A 24,713-nucleotide genomic window follows, 5' to 3' on the forward strand; every position below is an offset into this window, starting at 1 on the left:
TCCAGTCAAAGTAAATCCCATCTGTTGGGTTTGAACAAAACTTCCTCTGATACAAAAAACCAGCAATTCGGAAGCAGAAATGAACCAAAAATCAGCGTCTTGTGTGAGATTTAAACAAACATTTCCGGGAGCCGGGCTGTTATCTGTTATCTTTCATATAATTACGCCCTGCTGGGATTTTAACAATCTCAACGACCACAGTAACACCCATCGCCTGGGGATGACAAATTACTGCTCACAAACTCTCAAAGCAAATATAACTCGCGTAAAGATTCAAACTAGATGGTCAGGAGTAATAAAATCAAAAGTTTAGAAGATCCGAACCTCCGTCAGATAAATCCGGTAAGTCGTTTGCTGCCTCAGGTGCCGTCAGCGCCAACTTCCACTCATTCCTGTGTTTACAGTCCGAGACTCTGCAGTCACTCTCACCTGTAAGAATCAACTCTTCTGCCGGATTGTTGCTGTTTCAGCTCTCAGTCCTTCACAGTTCCTCCAAGCTTTTTCCTTCTCATGCTTTCCAAAACGGAGTGGCTGACCGGCTGAACGTCCTGCACACTCGCACCGCTTCAGGCAGGCGACAACAAGTAGCGCCGCACAACCACAAGCCCGTCCCTCCTCCTCCTCATCCTCCTCCTCCTCTTCCTCGTCTCTCCTGGGAGCGATTTGCGAGCGTCCAGCTCCTCCTCCTGCTCCTCTGCGTTTGGGAGGAGTTTTCCTTTCGTGTCTTCTCAAGCCGAACTCCTCCTCTCACATCCAGCTCACCTCCTCTCCGGTGCGTTTCCTGCACAGCCTCATATTTCTTTTGTCTTACACAAACACCAAATGGTCTGGTGATAGAAAAGGAAGGACTCAGTATTTCTGTTTCTACTTTCACTTGAATTTAAAAAAATCACTTCTAATTTTTTGTACATGTTAAACTTCTGCTGTATATTAACTTTTAGAAAGAAAAAAAATACTTACACTCCAGTAAGTAAAAGCATTACTTCAACATATACTGTAAGTCGCAAGAAATTATGAAAGTAAAAATAAAAAGTATTTGGTAAAAAGTCTACACAATTACTGATAACTGATCAAATTATCAATCATTTAATATTTAAAAATTATATAATCAGACAGAACAAAATATAAAGTTAAGGGGACATTTTGGTATTTAAGAACCAAATTGACAATAATTTATAAAAATAACAAAAAATTTACAAAATTAGGCAAAAGAAAATTTTTCCAAATCAGTTTCTTTCAATAAACAAACTGGTGAAACTTTAACAGAAGCTGCAGGTGTGTGTCTGTGTCTGGTGAATTTTTGGTTAAAACATGTTTTAATCCAGAAAGTTTCCTCTAGTAAGAGTAGAGACACTTCATAATAAAATTACTCTAGTAAAAGTAAAAAGAACAGTGTAGTAAAAATACTGGTAAAAGTTTTTCAAAGAAGTAAAAAGTTACTCAGGTAAATGTTGCTGCCCAGTTCTGGTTAACAACATAAAGGCAGGTTTTGGTAGTGAGTTATTCTTGTTTTGGTTTTTCCTCTGGAAGTAAAAGTCTAAACAGTTTGTGTCCAGGATGTGTGGGATCTGCACAGATTTTAGCTGCCCTTTTCCTAATTCTAGACCTGCACAAGTCCTGGATGCACTGCAAACCAAAAAATCTTTTTCTTATGCTGATGACAGTGTCACTATACATTTTTTATGCATCATTAAAAAAGCAAGACATTTTTCTCCTGTTATACGTTTCTTGTAAGTTAGTGTTTGTCTTATTTCTAAGACATTTGCATTTCATTTTGGTTTAAACTAAACCAAAATTACTTGGTTAGATTTTGTGTTTTTGCAGTGAAGGAACAAAACAAGCTAATCCCAGTGAGGTTGCAAAATGTCTGAGGAACTTTATTCACTCTGAAGATTAATGAGGCTGACCTGCATGACTCAATGTTGGCTTAAGCTTAAATCAGCTGCGTGTTGCAGGTTTAAGTCCTGTAGGATTCTTCTTTTGACGTCTAACGTTGGAGTTTTACTCAGATTGTTTGGTCTTTGCTGGCAGCCTTCAGGATAACGCTCTCTCTCCTGTCTTTGTCCTCCGGTTCCTTTGTATTGTCTGCAGTCAATAACACACAGACACGTGTGTGTGTGTGTGTGTGTGTGTGTGTGTGTGTGTGTGTGTGCGTGTGTGTGTGTGTGTTTTCCTGCAGACGATGCAACAACCCCATCCTGCTGCAACAGGAGCTAAAGATGATCCGATGACCCACTTACGACACTCAGACAGAGAAACGTTTGGATCTGTGCTGCAAGACTTTCGTTCTGCTCCTAAAAAGTTTTTGTTGGAGCAACACGCTGTCAGGATCCTGTCATTAGATTAGTAAATCTTTGGAAATTGATTAAATAATTGTTTTGTTTTTTTTGTTTTCTTGCACTTGTGCTTTGTGGCGCCACCCGGTGTTCAAACAATGTAAAAGCAGCAGAAAACTGATAATACTCCTGACTGTCACAAAAAGAAAAATAAATCAATTAATTCATGATAAATTAAAACAAACTCAATAATTTCCTTTTGGATGATTTATTGTTTTTCTCTTTCTCTACCAAAAATGGATGTTAAAAGTTTTGTTTGGTGTTTTGGTCTCAACATGCTGCTTTTTTAAGGATAGTTTTGTTTACAGAGACTTTATAATTAATTTTGTTTTGTTTATTTCTTTAGAAAATTTTAATGTCTTCCAGTTCCAGTGTTAAATGCTCATTAGAAATGAAAGATATTTGAGAATGAGTTATTTCATTATTTTGCCATAATTGCCATCATATCACTTGAAAATGGTCTCAAAACAACAATATTATCGTTTATCGCGATAACTTCAGGGACATTTTATCGTCCAGTAAAATTAGTTGTCGTGGGAAATTTACAAAGCAAATCTTTTAAATTGACCGACATGTTTCTTCTGATTGTAAAATTAAAATCTCAGATATTTTCCATATCAAATTTGATTTTAATTGCTTTATTTTTCATCTTTGTTTCCTAAAAATAAATTACAAACAGAAAATATTTTTTAAAAAGTGGCTTTTATTTCAATTATTCATTCTGTGAGATGCACAACAGAGTATCAAGCCACACTACGAGAAATTTTGTTTAATTATGAAAATAAAGTCTTGTGATATTAGCAGAATGAAATCGCAGTTTTACCAGAATGTCTTACAATTAAGACAAAAAGTCTTTTTAATAAGAGAAAAACTTCTATACTGATCCAGATTACTTCACAGTCCTGCTGCTGACAATAATTTGATCCTGATGTGTTAAAAAATGAAGTTTTTCTTTATTTTTATAACTTACACCAAAGTGTGACTTTTTATTTTACATTTTAAGTTTTTTGTTATTTTTGTTTTGGAGTTCTAATACTGCAGCTATATTCCTGTAATTTTATGACGTTATTCTCATAATTAAAACAAAACAAATCTTAGCCTGGCTATATTTTTTTATAGAGTTGACCTGAATTCAAAGTTCAAATAAATAAAAAGCTTCAAGATAATTTTGTCAAACAAGATGGCCGCCCTCAGTGACATCACTCTGAACTATGAAAAGCCCCCAAAGAAAAAAAGAAAAAAAAAAAGTGTGAACAGTCTTGCTTGAATTACATCCATTTAAATTATTTAAAATAAATTTATAAATTCTTTAAATTCTTTAATTTAAATTCTTTAAATTTGAATTCTAAAGAATCCGACTGCATCACAGATGCAACTTCTTTGAACTCTAATCTTAGAAACTTATATAAAGCATTCGGAGATGTGGACATTTCAACTGACATGTTAATAATTTGTTTTGCATCTAAAAATTGGTAAATGAGTTTTATAGCTTGCTAAAGTTTTAGAGGTGCAATAAATAAATGACCAAAAACAAATAGAGCCAGTATTTAAAAATAATTTTATTTCATCTTGTGAACAAGATGCGTTTAGGTTATGTAACTTAAAACAAACGTTAGCGTGTTGAGCTTCTTCTCAGAGCTGACAACAAGATCCCATAATTAAGATTCTTATAAAGCTTGCATGAGAGTTTATATGTTTATTGTTTGAATATCCATGTTCTGGTGGTTTCTATGAGATGTTTTGGTGTTTTTAGGGAAGTAGGTGTTATAATCTACAGGTTTCTAAGTAAAAATCTAATTTTCCCGTTTTCCTCTCTGAGTCAACCTGTGCTCAGTTTCATGGCGGCATGTGATCTTTCGTCTGTGAGGGTGGTATTTCCAGGACGCTGCGCACTGAGTCAGAGTCAGATCTATAATCTTCTCCTGAATCACCTGAGGTTTCCCAAAATGCTCAGAACAGACGCAGATTATGGGTTTGTTTAGATAGGGAAGAGGACGGATATAATCCTGGCATGGGTCGTTATTTTTAAAACTTTTATTTGTTCTCAAAAGAACAAGATGGGTAAATAGATATGAAGTAAAGAGTCACTAGAAATAATACAGTCAAAACAGAAACTAGGTTTTTTTTGTTTATGTTGCTGCACCCTCTTCCTCTGCTATTTTAATGTTTGGCTCAAAGCTTACAATAACATTTACTACATTTTAAAAATTAAGGTGTAAATCAAAGCTTTAGCTAACACAAATGAACCTGAAACCACGGAGTTTCAATAATTTTCTTTCTTTGGATCTCTGCAGTGGTTGGCACTCTTCTGCTAATGCGCTAACAGTGGAGCTATCTTTGCATTTAGCACTTTTGCTAACTTTGAAAATGCTTAACAAACTGAGCTTCCCTTTTAATTTTTTTCACTAAATACTAAAGCTCTAATTTTCTTGGCTATTTTGTAAACTTTCAGCTGAATAAAGTTCGACATCTGTGCTTGAAGAATTCTTCACGCAGTTAAGATGTTTATGTTCATGCTCTTATTTTGAAGTGGGTGAAGAGAGTTCTGTTTCCTCTCCATGTTCCATCCTATTTTTCCCAAAAATGTTATTTTAAGCAAGAGACATACAGAAACAGGAAAGTAGAGAACAAAATATGACATGAGTACAATATCCAAAGGCGAACACACAGATTATAATGTAGAAATTAAATTGGTGCTTGAGGGTTGCGTGACATTTACTCTGTACCCAGAATGCATTGCTGTAGAACTACAGGCTGTTGAGAGCAACAGCTTATGTTGTAACAGGTGTCATTGACACATGGTGGGGGTCAACATGGCCGTACTGAGAGCATTAGCATTAGTTTCTGCAGAAGTCCATCTTGGTATAGAGCTTTTAGCACGTTAGCATGACTAATTATTATGAATAGCGTTAACATTTCCATGTTAACAAAAATTCTTGCCTTGGCACAAGTAATGAAAGCAGGTGCTCCAACCTGAACACTGATTTACAAACATTGGACACCAGTTTATTCTCTTCAGTTTTCCGTCAAACTTTAAAATAACTAACTTTATCCTCAGAGCTGTGTTATGGTAGAATACAGCAGTTTGCTTTCAGGTTGTCAACATGTTTTAAGCAGCAGCTCCGACACCTCAAAGTCTCCACAGAACATTCTCACCCTGATATCGCCCACTAACCGTCCGTCTCTCTTTTCGCTCCCCCTCATTCCTTGGACTCTTCATCTCCTTCCTCCCTCTCCTCCTCCGCTTTTTTCTCAGTAGATTTGTATACAGATGCATGCTTGTGTGCCCATGTGCACGTCTCCGATCAGAAACACAAGTAAACGCCGGCCGCTCCAAAACGTTGTTGGAAAATTGTGAAATTTAATTCTTAGGAAGAGCGTCAACAGTAATTTCCCCAATAATAATAATTAACTCCACGCAACTTCTTAACAAGGAAAGCATATCTAAACGATGCAACACGCAGCCTGAAGCCAAGAGGAAAAAGTTGCACACCAGAATTTCTCATTAGTCACTTGATTAGTTATTTTAAGAGACTTTGTACATAAGTACAAACATGTACACATGGTATGCATGTACAACGTCTTACACCGAAGGTATCAAAGCTATTTCCAGTGCTTGTGCAAGCTTGTTCTCACCTGAAAAAACTAATTTAATGAGGCTCTTCTCATTTCTGTAAATTCCTCATCTTTTTCTTCCAGAAACCTGCTTCTGCCTGCATCATGGAGATTAATCAGAAAACGTCTTTACGGAGGTTTAAATTCCTTAATGCAAGGAGAAAGAAGAGGGAATGTTTTCAGGTGAAATCATTTGAATTCGTCTATAACTGCTTGTCCCTGTAAGGCTGAGGGAAGGGAATGGGGCAATAATCATGCAGAAAACCCCTGGAGAGCTTTAAACGCTGCACTGTCCTGCTGCAAGGCAACAGTGCAAACAAATGCACCACCATGCAGCAGGACATGCACAAGCGTTAAGAAGCAATCTTGATAGTTTCTCCATATTAACTTGGTTCTGTTAATCCAGTGTGAGATGAAACAGCAGCAGTTAATAGTAAGAAGGAAAATCTTCTAAAATTTGTCGAGGTTACTATTTCTTCTGACATAGAAAAAGTTGGGTTATCCTAACCTAGATATCACCAACTGCATTTCCATTAGCCATAAAACTACCCAAATTAAAACTAAAATACATTCACTTAAAGAAAACGTGACAATTTTGAAATAAATTAAAAGTTTTTGATAAGAGGTGTTCTTTTCCCCAAGGATCAACGTAGATTTATTTAGCAAAACTGCAACAGAAACACTTCTTTGACAATCTTCTGGGTCACATGATCAACAGCCGGTTGTTACTACTGGCGGAAACTCCGAAGAAGACGACAGGAAGTGGTAGGAGGATGATGGTTTGTTTTTGATTTTATTGGACAATGTGTAGCTCAGAGCATAGCACAGTTCATAAAAAACTGTCAATATAAGGGGTTGAATCCGTAGCTGTACCGTAAAATGGCCGACTTCAGTTTACCGAAAACGCCACACCCGTAGCCACTCCAACGTTTGAATAAAATGCTAACGTGGAAACACCGCAATTGTGAAATAGTGTTTTTTCAACATTAGCAAAATATCGACAAAACTTAGTCCATGGAGACGCAGCGACAGGAGACCATGTGAGTGTAAGCTTCAAAGAGTAAAGTCATAATCCTTAGCAACAAAAGTTATTGTGTTCAAGGCAAAGTTCTGAATTCAATTTGATGTTTTGGGTCAGATTGTTTTCTGACCCAAAACATCAATGAGTCATATCAAAAGCAAAAAGAAACTCTTTAGCATCAACCTAACTGTGTGTGAAACTGCTCTGTAGAAGCAAAATGGGAGTTGGATTGGTTCTTAGAAATAAATTATAAATAAACTCTAAATGTTTATGGCATCATTGTCAACATACATTACACTAAACGAATTATGTGCTTTTGTGGTTAAATGTAAAATCTGCAGAATGAGACGATTTTTGAATCTGATGAATCGTCAGAAAAGCGGTAAGTTGCAGCTCTAACCCACAGGATTAGTTTTGTTGCAATATTAATTGCATTTTGTTGTTTAAAATATGTTTAACATATTTTAAACATATATAAGGGGCGACTGTGGCTCTTTGGCAGAGTAGTCGTCTTGCGATCGGAAGGTTGTAGGTTCGATTCCAGCTTCCTCCTGCCACATGTCGATGTGCCTCTGGGCAAGGCACTTAACCCCAAATTGCCTACCAATCTGCGTATCGGTGTATAAATGTGTTTGTGAGTGCGACTGGGTGAATGTGACTAGTGTAAAGAGCTTTGAGTGGTCAAAATGCCTGGAAAAGCGCTATATAAGTTCAGTCCATTTACCATTTTAACATGCCAGATTCAACATGTTAACAATTGTGTTTACTTCTCCAAACAGCTTTTAATGAGAGGCACCATAAAATATATGGACGTTTATAAAAAGGAACGTTGAGCGTTTGGTATTTTGTGTTTTTTTAGATGTTTTGAGTTGATAAAGGAGAGAAAGTCGATAACGGAGATCTCACTAAATGATTGCGGTTATTTTAACTTTACAGAAAGGCGTGTGTGTGATTGCATCTGTTCATGATGAATCATGTTCTGTTCACATCAAAACAGAACTGAACACAGCTCAGACCTCACAAGAAACCCTAAAATAAAATCTAAATACCAAGTCTTATCAGCTGAAACGGAACGAAATTAAAGAGAATTTGGATCATTTGGAGGACATTTTGTTTCTTATTCAGGATGTTCTTATTTTAAATGAGTCCAGTTCAAGGAGCAAGACATTCTGATATGAGAGACTACAGCTGAATGATGACTGCGAGACAGAAACAGAACGATGTTGCTAGTACACCGAGTATTAGCTCTGATAATTTTCCATCTGTCAAGTTGTGGGATAAAACTAAGATAAACTCAAGACGAAGCACAAACTAGATTTCACATGAGAAATACTAAAAATAATGAAGCTAACCTTGACACTCAAATGAAAACATGCAAATTAGAGGTTAAGGGAAAAAACTACTTTGAAACAATCCTCTGATTGATTCGTTTTCTGTTTAAAAAAATAAAAAGTCCTGTACTCCAAAATATCAAAACTAATACAAGTGGTAGTTTGAGAACTTTCCTCGTTCTTACTTTAAAATTACATTAATACTCTTAGTTATGGAAGAGAAGAAGGGCAACTTAAAAACTTTAATATTGACTTTTTTTCTGATTTTACTTTAATCTTCTGAGTTCAAAAGTTTGAATTCTGAAAAAAAAAAATCTGAATCCTGAGATTAAAGTCAAAATTTGATATTAAATTAAAATCTGAGAAAAGTCAGAATCCTGAGATTAAACTGAGAATTCTGACAAAAAAATCAGAATTCAGAAAAAAAGTTAGAATTATGAAAAAAACAAAAAAATTATGTGAAAACCGCAGAATTCCGACAAAAAATAACAGAATTCCTAGAGAACAAAGAATCAGAATTCCAACAAAAATCAGAATTTTGTGAAAACATCAGAATTTGGACGAAAAAAAAAAAATCAGAATTCTGGGAAAACATTTGAATTCTGAAAAAAACCTCAGATTAAAACTCAGAATCTGGTCAGATTTCTTTTTTTGTTCAGTGGCTCTAATCCTCCTCCATTCCTTAGTTAATCCTTTAAACATAATAAAACTGCAGGCACTGGTTTCACCTTCATAGCAACAGCACAAAGTAATCAAAACTCAAAGCCAAAATGCCTCAGATATGTGTGAAGTAGGAGCGTGTGTGAGAGGCTCCGGCCATTTTCACCCTGTAATTGCTGCAACTGAAGCATCTCTAATCGGGCTGCTGCATTTTGATCTCTGCCAAGGAGGAAAGTACCTGGCACATATTCACACAAAAACGATCTTCCTGCAATGCAACTGCTTTTAAACTTTAAAAAATCATAATTTTAAGACAAAGTTCTGGTTAAATATGTTGAAAATTACATTTCTAATGATTATTGAGATCTGAACGTTGGGTTTGGGAGGCTGGCAGGATTTCTCTTTTAAGGTGAGATTAAAGTCTCTTTCTTGATAAGATAGCTAGAATTGGATCAAAGAGATTCTTAACTATATCTTGGTTTTGCAGCTGAAGGACCTCCCATCCTGCTCAAAGCGCATTCCTTCTTCTTTCTACAAGCATTCAAATCTCGAATACAGCGACTAAAGCAGGAACGCAATAAAAATACATTTAAATAGATCAAACTTGAACAAATTGTAAGTGTGAAGAACTTAGATTTACTCCAACTTGGTGCCTCTTTTTGTTTTTATAAGAAACTGCAGTCCAGCAAAGCTCGCAAATTACTGGCTTGACAATGAGATATGACACTTTTTATAGCCTTTGCTTCCTACAACGGCTCTGGAAAGATATATCGTCTGAAAACGTTCAGAAGAGCCAAAACGTTCGGCGCGGCTTTTGAGGCGATGCATTGTTTTGATTGCGGATTGTTCATTTGGATCTCCATTGTCAGCCTTTAATCTTGTTTTCCTCACAGCTGTGTTGACCGGAAAGATCAGCCGTAATAATTTTGTGTAGCGCCACGCCACGCATTACTCAGTCGCCGTGACGACGCAGAGAATTTACAGTGTAATTCACGGGAAACTGTGCAAACAAAGCTGTTTGTCACCTGAAGCTGTGGGCTGGAAGACAGAATGATGCTGAGGCCTGCAGTCCTGCTGGGTTTAATCACTTTTATGAGTGTGTGTGTGTGTGTGTGTGTGTGTGTGTGTGGGGGGGGGGGGTGCGTGGGGGGGGGGGGGGGGGGGATGTGTGTGTGCCTGTGTGCATGGGTGTATGCGGGGGTGTGTGTAACAGTGCTGTCCTCATCCGAACAACACTCTCCCACCAGCAGAACCCTGAGGCATAAACACGTCTTCACAAGACAGTAATGCCATCTCCCTCCATCTTCCTGTCTGCTCTCTGGGCAGGCAGGAACTCCAGACTGGTTGGAGGAGAAACAAGCGGGTCATCTATAGGGCTGAATCCATTAATGTTGAATTGATTTTCAGTTTAATGCCCCGATATTAATTCATAAAACATTTAAATTGAGTGTTAAGAAGTAAAAGTTTTTCTCTAACCTTTCTAAAGTGTGTAAATGAACATTCTGTGTCAATGTCCTGATGAAATGTTTGTTACATACATTTTTATAAATGAGCTGCCACATAATGAGTTTTAAATGCTAATACAGGGGAAGATTTGAATTTATTTAACTTATTGCCGTTTTGTTTTGGTGTAATGTAAGTGCACTGGGTTCAATTCTTGATTTAAATATTGATATTTTTACTAGTGAGGCTAGTTTCTACTATTTGCAAAATTAGTTCTTCTGGGAATATCCTCCATATTCAAGTAAAATCAGTACTGTGTGAATCAAAAATCAATAAAATCGAATTGATTTTGGTAAATCTGAATCCCTGCCCAGCACTGGAGGCAGATGAAGGTACCTCTTCTCCTCTCTCGCTCGTGCAGGAGGTGCAGGGAAGTCAGCAGGTGGAGGCGATGGAGGTGATTGTGGACGCCAAGCTCCAGGAGGTCGTATTCTGACAGGTGGAGCAGATCCTGGAAAACATCACAAATAAACATTAACCGTAAAGAAATCAGACACAGAGTTTTATTTTAAAATGTTATAGACATGAAGTTAGTCAAAATCTGTTTATTTATTCTTCAAATTCAAATCTGCTTATTCAAAAATGTTATTTTCTCCTGACCTTTATTGGTATACAGGTTCTGTTACGCTGCTCTTGGCGGTTAGTGGTTACCATAGCAACCGGTAACTGTCGGCTCCTCCCTCTTTTTCTGTAACTGTTGAATGTGTTATAGAATCATCTCCGTGTTTTCTTCACAAGCCATATATATTGCAACATAATGTTTAGACTAATTTTATTAGGGATTCATTGGTCATTTTGCCATGTTTTGTTTATGTTTTTAACTTTCATCATAATTAATGTGCATTTTAGCTGCGTTTAAATTTACAACTGTTAACTGCTAGCAACTGTTCATTGCCGCTGTGTAGTTTGTTTAGAGTTATTTATTGTATTTTCTCCAGTCGCTACTAGAGAAAATATGTTGGACATGTTGGACTGATGTTAGCAGCTGTCGATTTTCTCTCTCGTTAGGATAAATACAGTGAACCTGACAGTGGGGTTACACATGCTTGATTTTATGCATATAGTGTAGGTTGCTCTTTTCTACTGAGACAAAGCAAGTAATTAATGCCAATTTAGGTGAAATAAAATCATATTTAAAGTTGGGTTTTAACATCTGCTATGAAAAATAGTAAATTTTTCTGTCTGTTTCACAGCATTGCCACAGTTACACACCTGTTTTATCGAACAACTCACCTAAAAAACAAGCTGTATTCAACATCCAGGTAATTCAACACAGTAAAGCAAAAATTATTACATTTGTTCATTTCACAGAAAAACCTTCAGTTGCACTGGTCCATTATTAAACTAGAAAATTTCGGAAGAAATTTAGCCGGGGCCTGCCAAGGCGCGCCCGTCGGGCATGGGCCCGGCGTCGTCACGCCACAAATCGGCGTCGACGCCAAAGAACGCCGCAACGTAATCAGTGGCACGCGGAGAACCGCAAGAACGTTAAGCGAGGCGGACGTGCACCATTCAGTATTATAAAGTAAGTATATCAGCTAAAATCAGCAGAAACGCTAATGTTAGCGTCATTGCTTTCATCAGTATGTGGGAAATCACTAGGATATTTTCTGTAATTGATTTACTCCATTCAGTATACTAAACATTGCTAAAAAGTAAAATAAATAGCTAATAGCTTATTGAAGCTAAAATGCTAACGCTAATGAACCTTGCATTGAACTGTTTAGTAACAGTTCAATGCTCATAAACTGCAGGAAGGCAGTTCATTAGCATTTACCTAATGATTGTCACAAATATAAATTTTCAATAACGCACACACACACAACATATTACAGTTTAAAAATATATATTGACCTTATGTTAAAGATTTCTACAAACTTTTTACAGGTAAAGTTTACAATGAACCAAAATTACAACATTTAAAGAATACCATAAATTTAAGAATCTAATGTCTCTGCAATAAAAAGAAATTGCTATCTTTTTTATTTTTAAACAACACCTCATATTGTTAAATAACTGATTTTATGTATTCAAGTTTTAAATATTACATTTGAGTTTGCATGGATGTAAAATTACTGCTCAGTTTAAAAATTGCGTTGTGTTCTGTAAATAAACAAAACACAAGCAAAATCAATAAACTATATGCATATTCCAGTATACTGCGTTTTGGTTTTACATTCATTCTATTTAAATGTAGTTTGTTTGTGCTTACCAATGTTTTCTGGCCGGATGTCAGGCACCGTTTTCCCCTGGTCAGTTCGTCGATGTCTGGTTTTAGTTCTATTCTGTGGCAATCCGCAAAACGGCGTGTAGGTTTTCGTCAGTAATGCGCGATCTGTGCTTGGTCTTGTTTAAAGTCATTATTGAAAACATCTGTTCGCACAGATAGGTGCTTCCAAACGTGGACAAAACACGAGCTGCATGGAGTCGAAGCTGTGGCATCAAATCAGGGGGCAGTAGACGGTAAAAGTCCTCGATTGAAACATCACGGGACTTCGCTCTTTAGCTTCTTAGCTTGTCGATCTTTCAGTTTTATTCGCTGGGAAAATTAATCATCAGCTTGAGGTGACTCTGCTGCACTCTAGTGGCGAGAAGCCGTAATGTTGGTTGGTAAGAATCGGAAGGCATTATGGGATATGTAGGTTGTAGTCAATTCGTGCTCAAAACCTATTTTAAGTCAATCAATGGGGCTGTAAAACGGTGGTAGGGGGGAGAGGGCGACATAAAATGACGTAGCCGGCCACATGTGGCCCGCGGGCCTTGAGTTTGACACATGTGCAATAGAGGATCTATCTGCTGCTCATGCAAAACAGTCTATTTTAATCCCATGTGTAATAGTCATTGGGTTAAATCAGTTATATAATGCTGAAAAAGCAAGTAGTTGATGTAAAAATATTCAAGGCTTTTATTTTGAAATTTTCATCAAGCTTAATCTTAAATTGCCACACTAATCACATGTGTAACAATTGCTGGGTTAAATCAGTTATATAAAGCTCAAAAGAGCAATTTCCTGATGTAAAAATATTCAAGGCTTTTATTTTGAAATTTTCATCAAGCTTAATCTTAAATTGCCACACTAATCACATGTGTAACAATTGCTGGGTTAAATCAGTTATATAAAGCTCAAAAGAGCAATTTCCTGATGTAAAAATATTCAAGGCTTTTATTTTGAAATTTTTGTTAAGCTTCATTTCAAAGGGCCAAACTAATACCATGTGTAACAGTGCTTTGGATGAAAAAGTCAAATAAAGCCAAAAAGAGCAATTACATGATGTAAAAATATTCAAGGCTTTTATTGTGAAATTTTTGTTAAGCTTCATTTTAAAGTTCAAAACTAATCCCATGTGTAACAGTTACTGAGTTAAATCAGTTATATACAGCCCATAGCAGCAGGTAGTTCTAAAGGCCAGTTCAGTCCTGATCTGTTTCAACTGAGGATAGATAGAACTACAGCGATGCGTATTCGTAGTCCAAACCAGCAGCCAATAGCCTCTTGAGATCCGTTGCTATGGCAAATAATGGTCTCAGCAGGGTGTGAGCTCTGAGCTCTGAGCTCTCAAACACACAATTGTGTGTTTGAGCAAACACGTTTTACTGACAAAAAAGCATTGGAAACAAATCCTTCTTGTTCGGGAACCGTAATACATATTCGAAAAGCGTTTCGAGCGTATGAGAGGGCTATGTGTCTTCTGCGATAGTCCCGAGATTCATATCTGTACCTCACTCAGAACATTTACAGCGATGAGAGAAAGAAATGTTGTGCCCAGATCTGAAATTCTATTCAAATACATGGGAGAGAGCCTCAGACAGCCTCAGAAAATCCTGTCGCATGACTTTGCTCTGAAGCACCGTGACAGAAAACCGTACGGTCTAGATAAATTTCGAAAACATTTTACCGGAGCAGACAGGCGTATCAATGTCAGGACCGATTTTGATACTAATCGTGCGATATTTGTGGGCGTGATGGCGATTTCAAAAATGATTTGGGCTGAAAAAGTTGTCTTCATCTCTCACTCTAAGCAGCCAGACACGCACTCTAACTTTAGGAAAAATGAGAAACTTTGGGTCGCTTAGAGGCAAATTGTGGACAAACCGTAACTGGTATCGACGAGCCGTCTTCACTTTCGAAGAGATCACAGACGTATCTACAAAATGAAATTTGAATGGCATTTCTAGGTGAATTTGTGACGACACAGAAAATCCTCAAAAATAGGGTATTTCTAGGATTTTTCCCATTGACTTATAATGGGGTTTTTTTCGTAGTTTTTTGCGAATTATGTCGCCACGTTAAGCCCAAATCCCACCAGAAGTAATAGCTGGAATGGCGTGAATTTTCTGCAGGTTTTGATACCTCATTTGTAGGTGTGCACCAAGCGGTATGAGCCGCATTAACGGTTACGGAAGAAAAATAAAGAAGAATAAAGAAACACTTTCTCCGACAATAACAATAGGTTCCTGCCATTGCTTTGCATGGCAGGCCCCAATTAGATGCTGCACACAACAACACTGCTGTTCATTGAGGAAGTCCGAAAACAATCAGTCCAGATGACTCGGTGGCTCCAGAGGAGTAAAAGAAAAAGTGTGCCATCTCCTCCCCTCATCCAGCTCCTGTGATTAGAATCTCTTAGCACACGGACAAACACACCCTCAGCCCTGCTGACATTAACTGAACTGATCTCTGAAGCAGACACTGACCGCTTTTCAAAACCACAGGTCAACGTTAATCAGACATCTGCTGGTGAATGACACACCGCCTGCCATCGCAAGGTGCTAACCCAGCTCAAACTAAACTACTTATCTTTAAAGGTGACCTATCAAGCTTCCTTAGACAGGTTAGAATATGTTTATGGGCAATAAAAAAAAACATGTTTAATACCTTTTTTTTCCTTTTTTTTTAAATTCCCAGATAAAGAGATTTTAATCAGGTCAGATCTTTTATATTTTAAGCTGTTTTGTGGCTTCTTCTCACTTTAAATCCAAATAAGCTGCTGTTGGCCACGCCCCCCCAACTCAACATTTACATACACACCTGAAAATGAAACGCAGAAGTGGAGCCTCCTGCACAACCAACAGGAATGCAGCAATAGGATTGGACGATAAGGTTGAAAAACTTATAAAAATATAAACATTTCATATCAGTCGATATTGATAATTATTGATAGCTTTTTTTGTTTTAAATATCTGAAGCGCTGCCAAACTGCTGGTGTGACCTTTCCTGTTTTATCCACAGTTTTCACTCCACACTGTTTTATATTTTTAAGCGGTTAGGAAGCCCAGTGGAAAAACCTTAAATTGCTGCTGCGCAAGTTACTGAGCAGGTTGTTGCTAAGTAACCAAAAGTGAACGAGTTAGTTGATGCCTCTAAGCTAGCTTAGCAAGCCGTGAGAGGTTGAGCAGCTAAGGCCTTTCGTCTGCCTACATCCCCCAGAATGCTGTGTGTTTCTGGATCAGAGTTCAGTGAATATTCTATGAATCAAATATTGAATATTCAATCAGATGTATTATTTATTGATATTGATCACGTGTCTAATGCAATATATGTTGTTATTGATTTATTATCCAGCCTTATGCAGCAAGTGGATTCTGGAAGAGACAACAAAACTCTCGTCTCTCCCAGCAGCCATTGTACAGCACATACAGAGGCGAAATCAGCTGACCAAACATGCTGGAGCTCACATTGGGTTGCTAGGTAACGGGGTTGGATTTGGCTGGGGTTGCTAGGTAACAGCGCAGTAATATCACTTAACAGCTGGGAGGTTTTTCCAGTCATCAATCGTACGTTAATGTTTTTAGCGTCAACTTAAAACACCAAAAAACATAACCTGATGTTTTTTGGCGTTGGGTTGTTTTTAGAAGCGTTGAGACTCAAATGGAAGAATAAAAATGTCCAAATTCTTGTTCACACAGCAAAGTGCCAAACAAAAACACCGAATCTCTGCAACAAAAATACATTTTTCTGTAACCAATACAGAAGCCGTACAATACATGATCACATTAAAAGTGTAAAAATGCAGCGCTCCAGCTGGTCATTGCAGCTAACATGCCCAGACAGCTCAGTAATAACATGCTGGCTAAAAAAACATTCTCTACAGAAACGGATAGCTGGCAGATCTATCCCCAAATCTCTCCCTCCCGCCATCTTTCTCATCTCCTGTCGCACAGAACAGCAAGTTGACATGTTGTCTTTTGTCTTTCTCTTCCAGATCGCACAGCGCTGAGCAACAAAATTAGCTCTCATACCACTTTGGAGAGTTGATGCAGGAGTCCAAAGATGTTGGTTTTGCTTGGGTAAACATTCGGGTCGATACAACAATGAATGAATGAATGAAGAAAATGAAACGATGGGGCAGAGAGGCAGGAATGCTTCTGGAGCCACTTTATAAAGCAGATTTTAGCCGCATGTTTTAAAATGATGAATAATAATGAATCATATATCAGTTAATTCAATCAAAAAAATCTAATTTACTCCAAGTTTCTACAACATTTTAAAGACCTATCCAGAGTTGGGTAGTAACAAGTTACATTTACTTGAGTAACGTCTTTGAAAGAATGTACTGTTAGGAGTATTTTTACTATGCTATATTTCTATGTTTACTTGACTAATTTTATTATAAAGTATTTCTACTCTTACTTCAGTAAAATTTCTGGATTTTCTACCCAGTGAATGAAAAATGAACTTCATGTTTTAACCAAATATTTACCAGAGAAAGAAACACACCTGTAGTTTTTGTTAAAGTTTAAGTTTTTTTATTGAAAGAAACTTATTTGGAAAAATTTCTTTTGCCCAATTTTCATATTTTCTGTTTCTTATATGAATTATTTTCATTGTTGTCCTTAAAAGACCAAAATTTCCACATAACTATGTTTTGGTTCATCTGACATAATTTTTAAATATTAAATGATTGGTAAAATGTTTACTCAAGTAATGAGTAACTGAAAATTATGAAATACTTTTTTACTCTTTTTTGAGTAATTTCTTGGATGGCAACTTTTTACTTTTACTTGAGTACAATTTTTGGATACTCTACCCACCTCTGGACATATCAACTTGGAAAATTAGATTAAAGAGGAAGGAAATCTGCTGTTAAGGTTTTATCTTCTCTTTACTGATAATTTATAACTAAAGAAAATATGATGAACCTAAACCTTTAATCTACAAGACAAACAATTTTGTTTGTCAGAATATGGCAAGACCTATTGAGTAATAATATATGCAACTGACTGTGATATGACTAGACCTAACAAAATAAGAGTGAGAGCTCATCCAGCTCATCATTGTTAACGTATTATTAACAATGATTGCTGTCGCAATAATTGTTTTTACAAAAACAAAAGCAAAAAAAAAAGGTCTCATTTCCTTAGATTAAAACCCAGCAGGTCATATGAAGTAAAAGAGAAAATAAAGAGCTTTTGGAAATAAAAGCTCAAAATCAAGGCTTGTTTGACAAAACAATAAAGCAGTAATTTTTGGAATAATAGATCAGATTGTCCAGCGTTCATTATTTTATCTGTGATGCATTAATAAAGTTAATCATTTGGAGCTATGAACAGTAAAAAACAGTGAAATCCTTTGGCGCATTGTGCATGTTGGAGGTTGTTGGTCGAGTTGCTATAGAAACAGAAACTGATGTTTTCACAAGAAGCCTGATTATCTTGGAGCCACTGAGTCGGATATTGTTGATACAATATGCAGAGGGAGTTTAGCAAAGCTGCACTAAGCTCATTATAACAAGCAATGGTTAAAAAAACAGACTGGGGTTGAGAGTTTGAAGACCATTGCAACTGCAAATAAGTATTTTTGGTCAAGTTTCTAGTGCAAATATATTCATATATTTGAAATAAGACAAAACTAACTAACAAGTAACTTTTCATAAGATACTGGAGCTTTTTTAAGTAAATACTTCCTTAATGTTAATAACTAAGTAATAGGTACACTGGCATTTCAGTAAACTTTTTACATAAGTGACACTTTTTTCATAAGTTGTGCCGTTACCTAGCAACCTCAGTCCGTCACCTAGCAACCAAATTCTAGTTCCACTGGCAGATTATTTCACTAAAAATATAGGAAAAGTGTCATGTTCCATTGATAGATTTTACTTTTCATCAATATTAAATAATTATTGACTTAAAACAACTCGTATATCTTGCTGAAAAGTTACTTGTAAGTTAGTTGTTCTTATTTCAAGTGCAGTAAGATATATGAACTGGAAACTAGGCCAAAAATTCTTGCTAAGATTTTGCAGTTTTGCAGAGTATAATTGTTTTTTCACTTATACAAAATTACAGAAAACACAGTGAAATTTAACCATAATATTGAAATAATTAAACACATTTTTTTTCCTCGAATTTGAAGATACTTAAGTTTCATCTAAAGTTTGTGTTAATATAATCTACCATTTGGGACTAGAATAAACCGGAAAGTTCCTGTAGAAAACACATTTTTCTGTTTGTACTTCTTTACACCACCAGTTTTCCATTCTATAATTACTTTCTAGGTTTATGAAAAGCTTTAGCAGCAGGGAATGGAATAACTTATGTCTTACACTGGCTCCTCCTTCAGGATTCAGAAAGAAGCTGGTAAATGTCTGGATGTAAAAACAGCCTCTGCTCCATTGGGGGCCATTCAGCGTAATAGGCCCCCGATCCACTTTTATTGGGCTGCTTTATTAAACTGCTGTGGGAAACACTCTTAAAAACCACCTCTCTTCACATTGGCATTCTTAGAGTAGGGATGTTTTCTTCCACAGCAGTTACTGCAACACCTCAATGGGCAGGATTGTTTTAAAATCCTCAGTTCAACTTCACTTCTTTAGAAATACTTCATGTTTTAAGACTCCAGCAGAAAACAAGGTGGCTTTTATCTGAATACCATAGTTCCTCCAGAATGATGCCTTTGGTTTGTAAATAAATCTATGTCAGGGTTATGCAAATGTTGCATCATGTTTAGTTTCAGAATGAAAGGTATAAAAGATTTTCACAAGCGATAAAGTTCAAAGTTAGAATTAAAATTTGGAATCAATGTTTCCAGAAACATTGAAGATCACTTAATAATGCAGATTTTTGTTGGTTGTTCACATAAAATCCCAATTAAATATTAAAGTTAGTGGTTTTAAAGAGACAAAATGTGAAATAGCTCAAGCCAGGCCATGTAGATTGAAAAACAAAAACTCTTTTCATCCTAAAATAACTGTGAAAATGATGACAGCAACAAATTAAATTGTTTCTTTGCAACTACAGGAACCAAATAAGCTTCATCAACTTTTGGAAACTTATATTTTATGTATGCAAACATGTGGTAGTATTACCTCTACACCATCATATTCCTGTTCCAACAGCATGCAGTACTGCGGCAGTCCAAGTTGGCTCAGCCAGCGGGAAATAGATTGGTGCTTCATGGCGATGCATATGACCACACAGGAACGCAATCAGAGGCATGAAAACTTTGCACCTGAAAAACACACAAAAAAGAGAGAATCCATTCATTTTACACAAAAATAAAAGAACAAAACATTGATCTTAACTTTCTCTAGACGTCTGATAACATGTTTTAAGCAGCTGCTGCATTCAATCTGAGCCACAGGAATTAAACCAACTTATCTCTGCCTCTCATCCCTCTGGCCAAGTGGCCTTTCACAGCTAAATGCAATGGAATTCGTCAAATCACTTTAAGGTTTTGGACAACACACCCTGACATGAATACTTTACATTCACAACATTTCTTAGGAGGAAAAAACAACTACAAAACAAAACAGATTTGCAACAGGAATAGACAGAACACAGACGACATCAATGAAAGATGCAATTCCTGATTTAATGTAGTTTGAAGAATTTCAACCCTTCCAGCTGTTTGGAAATTTCACAGCTGATGAAAACCTTGTATTGGTTTTTTTATTTTGATATAACTGGTTTTCAATTCTGATTTTGCTGGGGAAAAAAACTGACAACTTTGTCCAGCAAGTTGCTTCCACTGCCGTTAGCCTACTTCAAATTAGCACCGCTAGCTAAAAGGTTAGTTATGCTGAACTAGCCCTAAAGTAGTAATTATAAACATTAGCTGCATTGCTTGTTTTATATTGTTCTCAACACAGTCAAATCAGTGACATAGTTGTTGATTATTGCCAACTGCAGCTTATTTTGCCTAACTGACCACAGTCGGGCCCTGATGAGAAACCATGCAGGACATCAGCAGATTTTAAACCGTTTACTGCTTTTCACCCACTTCAAAATAAGAGCATGAATAGAAAACGTCAAACTACCCAAAGAAACCTTAACAGTCAAATTCAACGGAAAGTTTTCAAAAACAGCCAAGTAAATTAGTGCCTCCGAATTTACACGGAAATTTTAATTTAGGAGAAGCAAAGTGTTTCTTAACACACTTAAAAATGTTAAGTGTGTTAACATTTTTAAAGTTAGCAAAAAAGTCAAAGAGCTAAGAGAAAAATTAGCTTGCTATTAGCGCATTAGTAGAAGTGTGCCCACAATCTGCACATTTCCACTCAATTGAAACTCTTGTGTCTTTATTGCACCTTTTCCTAAAGTGGCTGGCAGTGGTAGGAGATCAAAACTAACCGGCATGACTGATGGAAAAGAGCATAAATAAAACATAAGCAGGATTATAAGCTTGGCCATTGTCTTATAACTGATCTGTAACATTTTTGTGACAGAGGAGGGTAGATGTGACAAAACATTCACCAAACTAGTCAGGCAACATCCTTAATACATTTAAATCTCTTAAAAGGAATATGTATTTTACATTAATACCTTCAGCTCTTCCTGCATGTGCCTGAAACATTACACAGAAAACGTATTTAAGCATTTAGAAGAAATACTAGAGGTCTAAACACATCTCGAATCCGACTCTACCCCAGATGGATGCTGATCAAAAACATCCATTAAACTAAAAACCACAAGACAATAAAAACAAACATAAAACAAACGTTGACAAGCGCCTTACATCAGTGATTTTACAGCAAACATTTTTAAGAATTAAACTGCTTATGTATTCTTTACCAGATATTGATTTGTGCATTGTGATAAAGCATTTTGTCTGGAAGAGAAATTGGCAAGCTGTTGATTAATAAAATCTGGTTCATTGAACTCATTCTGCTGATGGCTTAGGAGAACAGGACTCATGTCCATTTCTTTTTACCTTTTAGATAAAACTACACAGTAAAACAATTGTTTAAACTGTAACTGACACCCATGTGAAAGCAAAGTCCCGCCCCCAAAAAGTTTAGAAAAATTCCAACAAAGTGGGCGGAGCCAAGAGACAGTGAGGGGCGTGGCTATGTGGGATGAGCAGAGGTGTCACTTGGAGTGATGATTGACAGCGGTAAGACCCGCCTTCTAACTAGTTAGAACTGCAAGAAGTGGTTGATTGATCCCACAAATTATCTGTCTCATACCATGTTGTCATGACAAAGCTGTAAAAATAAATATATTTTATTATAAAAGTTACATACTGCAACTTTAATGATCTTTTTAGAGAGTTTACTAGCAAAAACAAAAAGCTGATTTTAGGGTTACAAACACTTTTTGAGGTATTTTTGTTTCTATGATAATGAAAATATCCATGACACTGTGATTGAAGCAACTTGTCAATTGACTAAACAACCAAACATTTTTGTTTCCATATCATGTTGGTTGGAAATTAGTCACCAAGAAATACATTAAACATGTGGAAACAACACAGGTGGGCACTACTTCAACATATTTTTACTCAAGTAAAAAACAAAAAGTAGCCATCCAAGAAATTACTCAAGAATAAAAAAAGTAATTGGTAAAAAACTCTACTCAAGTACTCAGCAACTGATCAAGTTATCAATCATTTAATATTTAAATATATAAAACTAAGTGGAGAATTTGGTATTTTAAGGCCCAAAATGACAATAATTGACATAAGTAACAAAAAGTAACAAAATCAGGCAAAAAAAAAAAGTTTTCCAAATCAGTTTCTGTCAATAAAAAAACTTAGGAAACTTTAATAAAAACATCAGTGTGTCTGTATCTGGTGTGTTTTTGGTTAAAACATGGTTGTTTTTCATTCAGTGGGTAGAAAATCCAGAAATTTTACTCAAGAAAGAGTAGAGATACTTCATAGTAGTAAAAATACTCCCAAAAGTTTGTTTTTTTTTCAAAAATGTTGCTCAAGTAACTGTAATTGAGTAAATGCAAGTAGTTTCTACCCAACTCTGTGAATGAAACTGACTGGTTCCTCTTCGTCTGCCCGTCTGCAGTCGGGATGAGCGTGATGTGGGTGGCAGGACACACATGGCCGCTGAAGGCTTTACGGCCTCCTTGCTTTATGCATGTGTGTGTTTTTATTCAGCGTGTGCGGGGAAAGACGCGCCATCAGTAAAATCACAACAAAGGAAGCTTTCTCAGAGACTGAGCACGTGCGGTAAACCGCCTCCTCACTCAGTAAGAGATGTCACGGGAACCAATGTGATGTCACTAAAGGTTATCAGAGCCGCGGCTCTCTAGGATTCCTTCACAACCATCCATCATGTGGATCACTTGGATCTGATCCACCCAAGGGCCACCATGTCTATTTGAGAAAAGGAGGTCAAATGGAGGATGGACTCCTGTCAGAGTCTACCAGTGTTTCCACTTTACCTTAATGAAGAGTGGAGGTCATTCCAGTCTGTCATTCACACTGAGATATTCAGTATTACCAGCTTTATGTTTCATGTTTTTCAAAACAAATGGAGCATTTTCTAAAGTTGGGGTGAAGTGGTTCAATAAGAATACCTGTAACCTTCCAGAAAATGTTTGGAAAAGTTCCAGTGTAGATAAAGAGCTGTTATCTACGGTGGCCCTGAAGTGCAAACCACTTCAACAATTCACTAAGCACAACTGAAAATCAAAGGAGCAGCATTACATATTTTCTATAGGGCCATTTTATAGGACAATCAAGTAACTATGCTAACTTCCGTTGTTATAAACAAAACTATATATATCAAAAATGATTTAATGGAAATTTGACTTTGTAATTTAACTCCTTGAAATTGGGTCTCTGTCTCTTTAAAAAATCCTGCTCTTTCTGAAACTCCGTCTTCAGGAAGTCATCACAACACGGCTCCTCTATTAACCCTTTAACAACATTTTTAGCAGCGTTGCTCTGAGAAGTAGCTCCTATAAAGAGCTCAGCACCAGGGGTTTGCTAGTAGCTGCTGGCTAGTCTGAAGGAGCTGAGTGGGAAGTCTGGGAAGCTCCTTCAGAAGAAGCTGCACCTCCGAGGAGGAGCTGTGCCTCGAAGGCGGAGCTTGGTCCACCCAGCCGTTTTGGACAGCTAAATGGAGATTAAATGATTTCTCAAACATCAAGGCAACACTCCAGGTATGTTTTTGATGAGGGAATGACATTATAACAATGTACATTTTAAAAAAGTCAGTTTAAAGTAATTCTGCTCCTTTAAGAAAACACATAGCAGCAGTTATCACCACTGCTATTATTACTTGGGACAAAATGGGTGCTCCATTAAAAAATACATCATATTATACTGTTTTTATCCTATAAGTCCATGTTTACTTTTTTAAGCAGAAGTTGACAAAAACGATACCGCACACTCATACATACAAAGCTTTTGGCATCATTTGCTATTTCATTATGATCTCAGAGATGCGCCTCCTGCTGATGTTGCAGGAAGATCCCCTAATCTTTCTCCCTCCAGTTAATCCATCATCTAATGACGCTCTTAACATTACTGCACAACACTTTAATGTAGAACCAATGACTATTAATCTCAAACTTAAACACTTTGACCTTGCTGCAGAAGATTTTTTTTTTTTTTTTACATAACATCGCATTTAATGCTTAATAATTTAATGCTTTGACTTTCTTGTAACCAACTCATTAGGTTTGAAACTTTAGTATTATGTGATAAAATGCACAAAAATAAAAGCTCAAAGAAGAAACTGATTGAGCAAGAATATGTCTGTTTAAATATTTTATTACAATGTTTTGGAGTATTGATTTAACTACTTGAAGATGAAACACCCTGAAAAAATGACTCAAACTATTTGCAGATAACAAAATTGTCTAGTTTTTCTGACTGGCTTTGACTAGTAACAAAAACAAAACTGAATTCTTGCTCTTTTTTCCTCAAACAGGATGTTATTTGTTGAAAAAAATTCACAAACTTTTACAGGATTGTAAAGTACTAACTCTATCAAGAGTATATATCCATAACTGTCTTTAGTAAAACGATTTCAACTGGCGAAAATGTAAAATCGAGAGTTTTGACTG

At 36.5% G+C, this 24,713-nt stretch overlaps 1 protein-coding gene across 3 annotated transcripts in view; it reads right to left on the reverse strand.

Annotated features, from left to right (window-relative positions):
* Positions 1-24,713, reverse strand: part of bcar3 (BCAR3 adaptor protein, NSP family member) — an 84,513-nt gene that overhangs the window by 54,550 nt on the left and 5,250 nt on the right. Inside the window, exons 2-3 of one of the 3 annotated variants that reach the window (XM_032571141.1) lie at positions 19,772-19,914; positions 10,803-10,917 (exon numbers count right to left, since the gene is read on the reverse strand). In XM_032571141.1, the coding sequence (XP_032427032.1) occupies positions 10,803-10,917; positions 19,772-19,861 (205 nt within the window). In that variant the 5' untranslated portion in view covers positions 19,862-19,914. Of the gene's footprint in view, positions 1-324; positions 617-10,802; positions 10,918-19,771; positions 19,915-24,713 lie in introns of those variants that run through there. The other 2 variants (XM_032571142.1, XM_032571143.1) reach the window with 2 other exon arrangements.

This window comes from Xiphophorus hellerii, chromosome 9 (assembly GCF_003331165.1).
Source record: "Xiphophorus hellerii strain 12219 chromosome 9, Xiphophorus_hellerii-4.1, whole genome shotgun sequence".
Taxonomy (NCBI): Eukaryota; Metazoa; Chordata; class Actinopteri; order Cyprinodontiformes; family Poeciliidae; genus Xiphophorus; species Xiphophorus hellerii.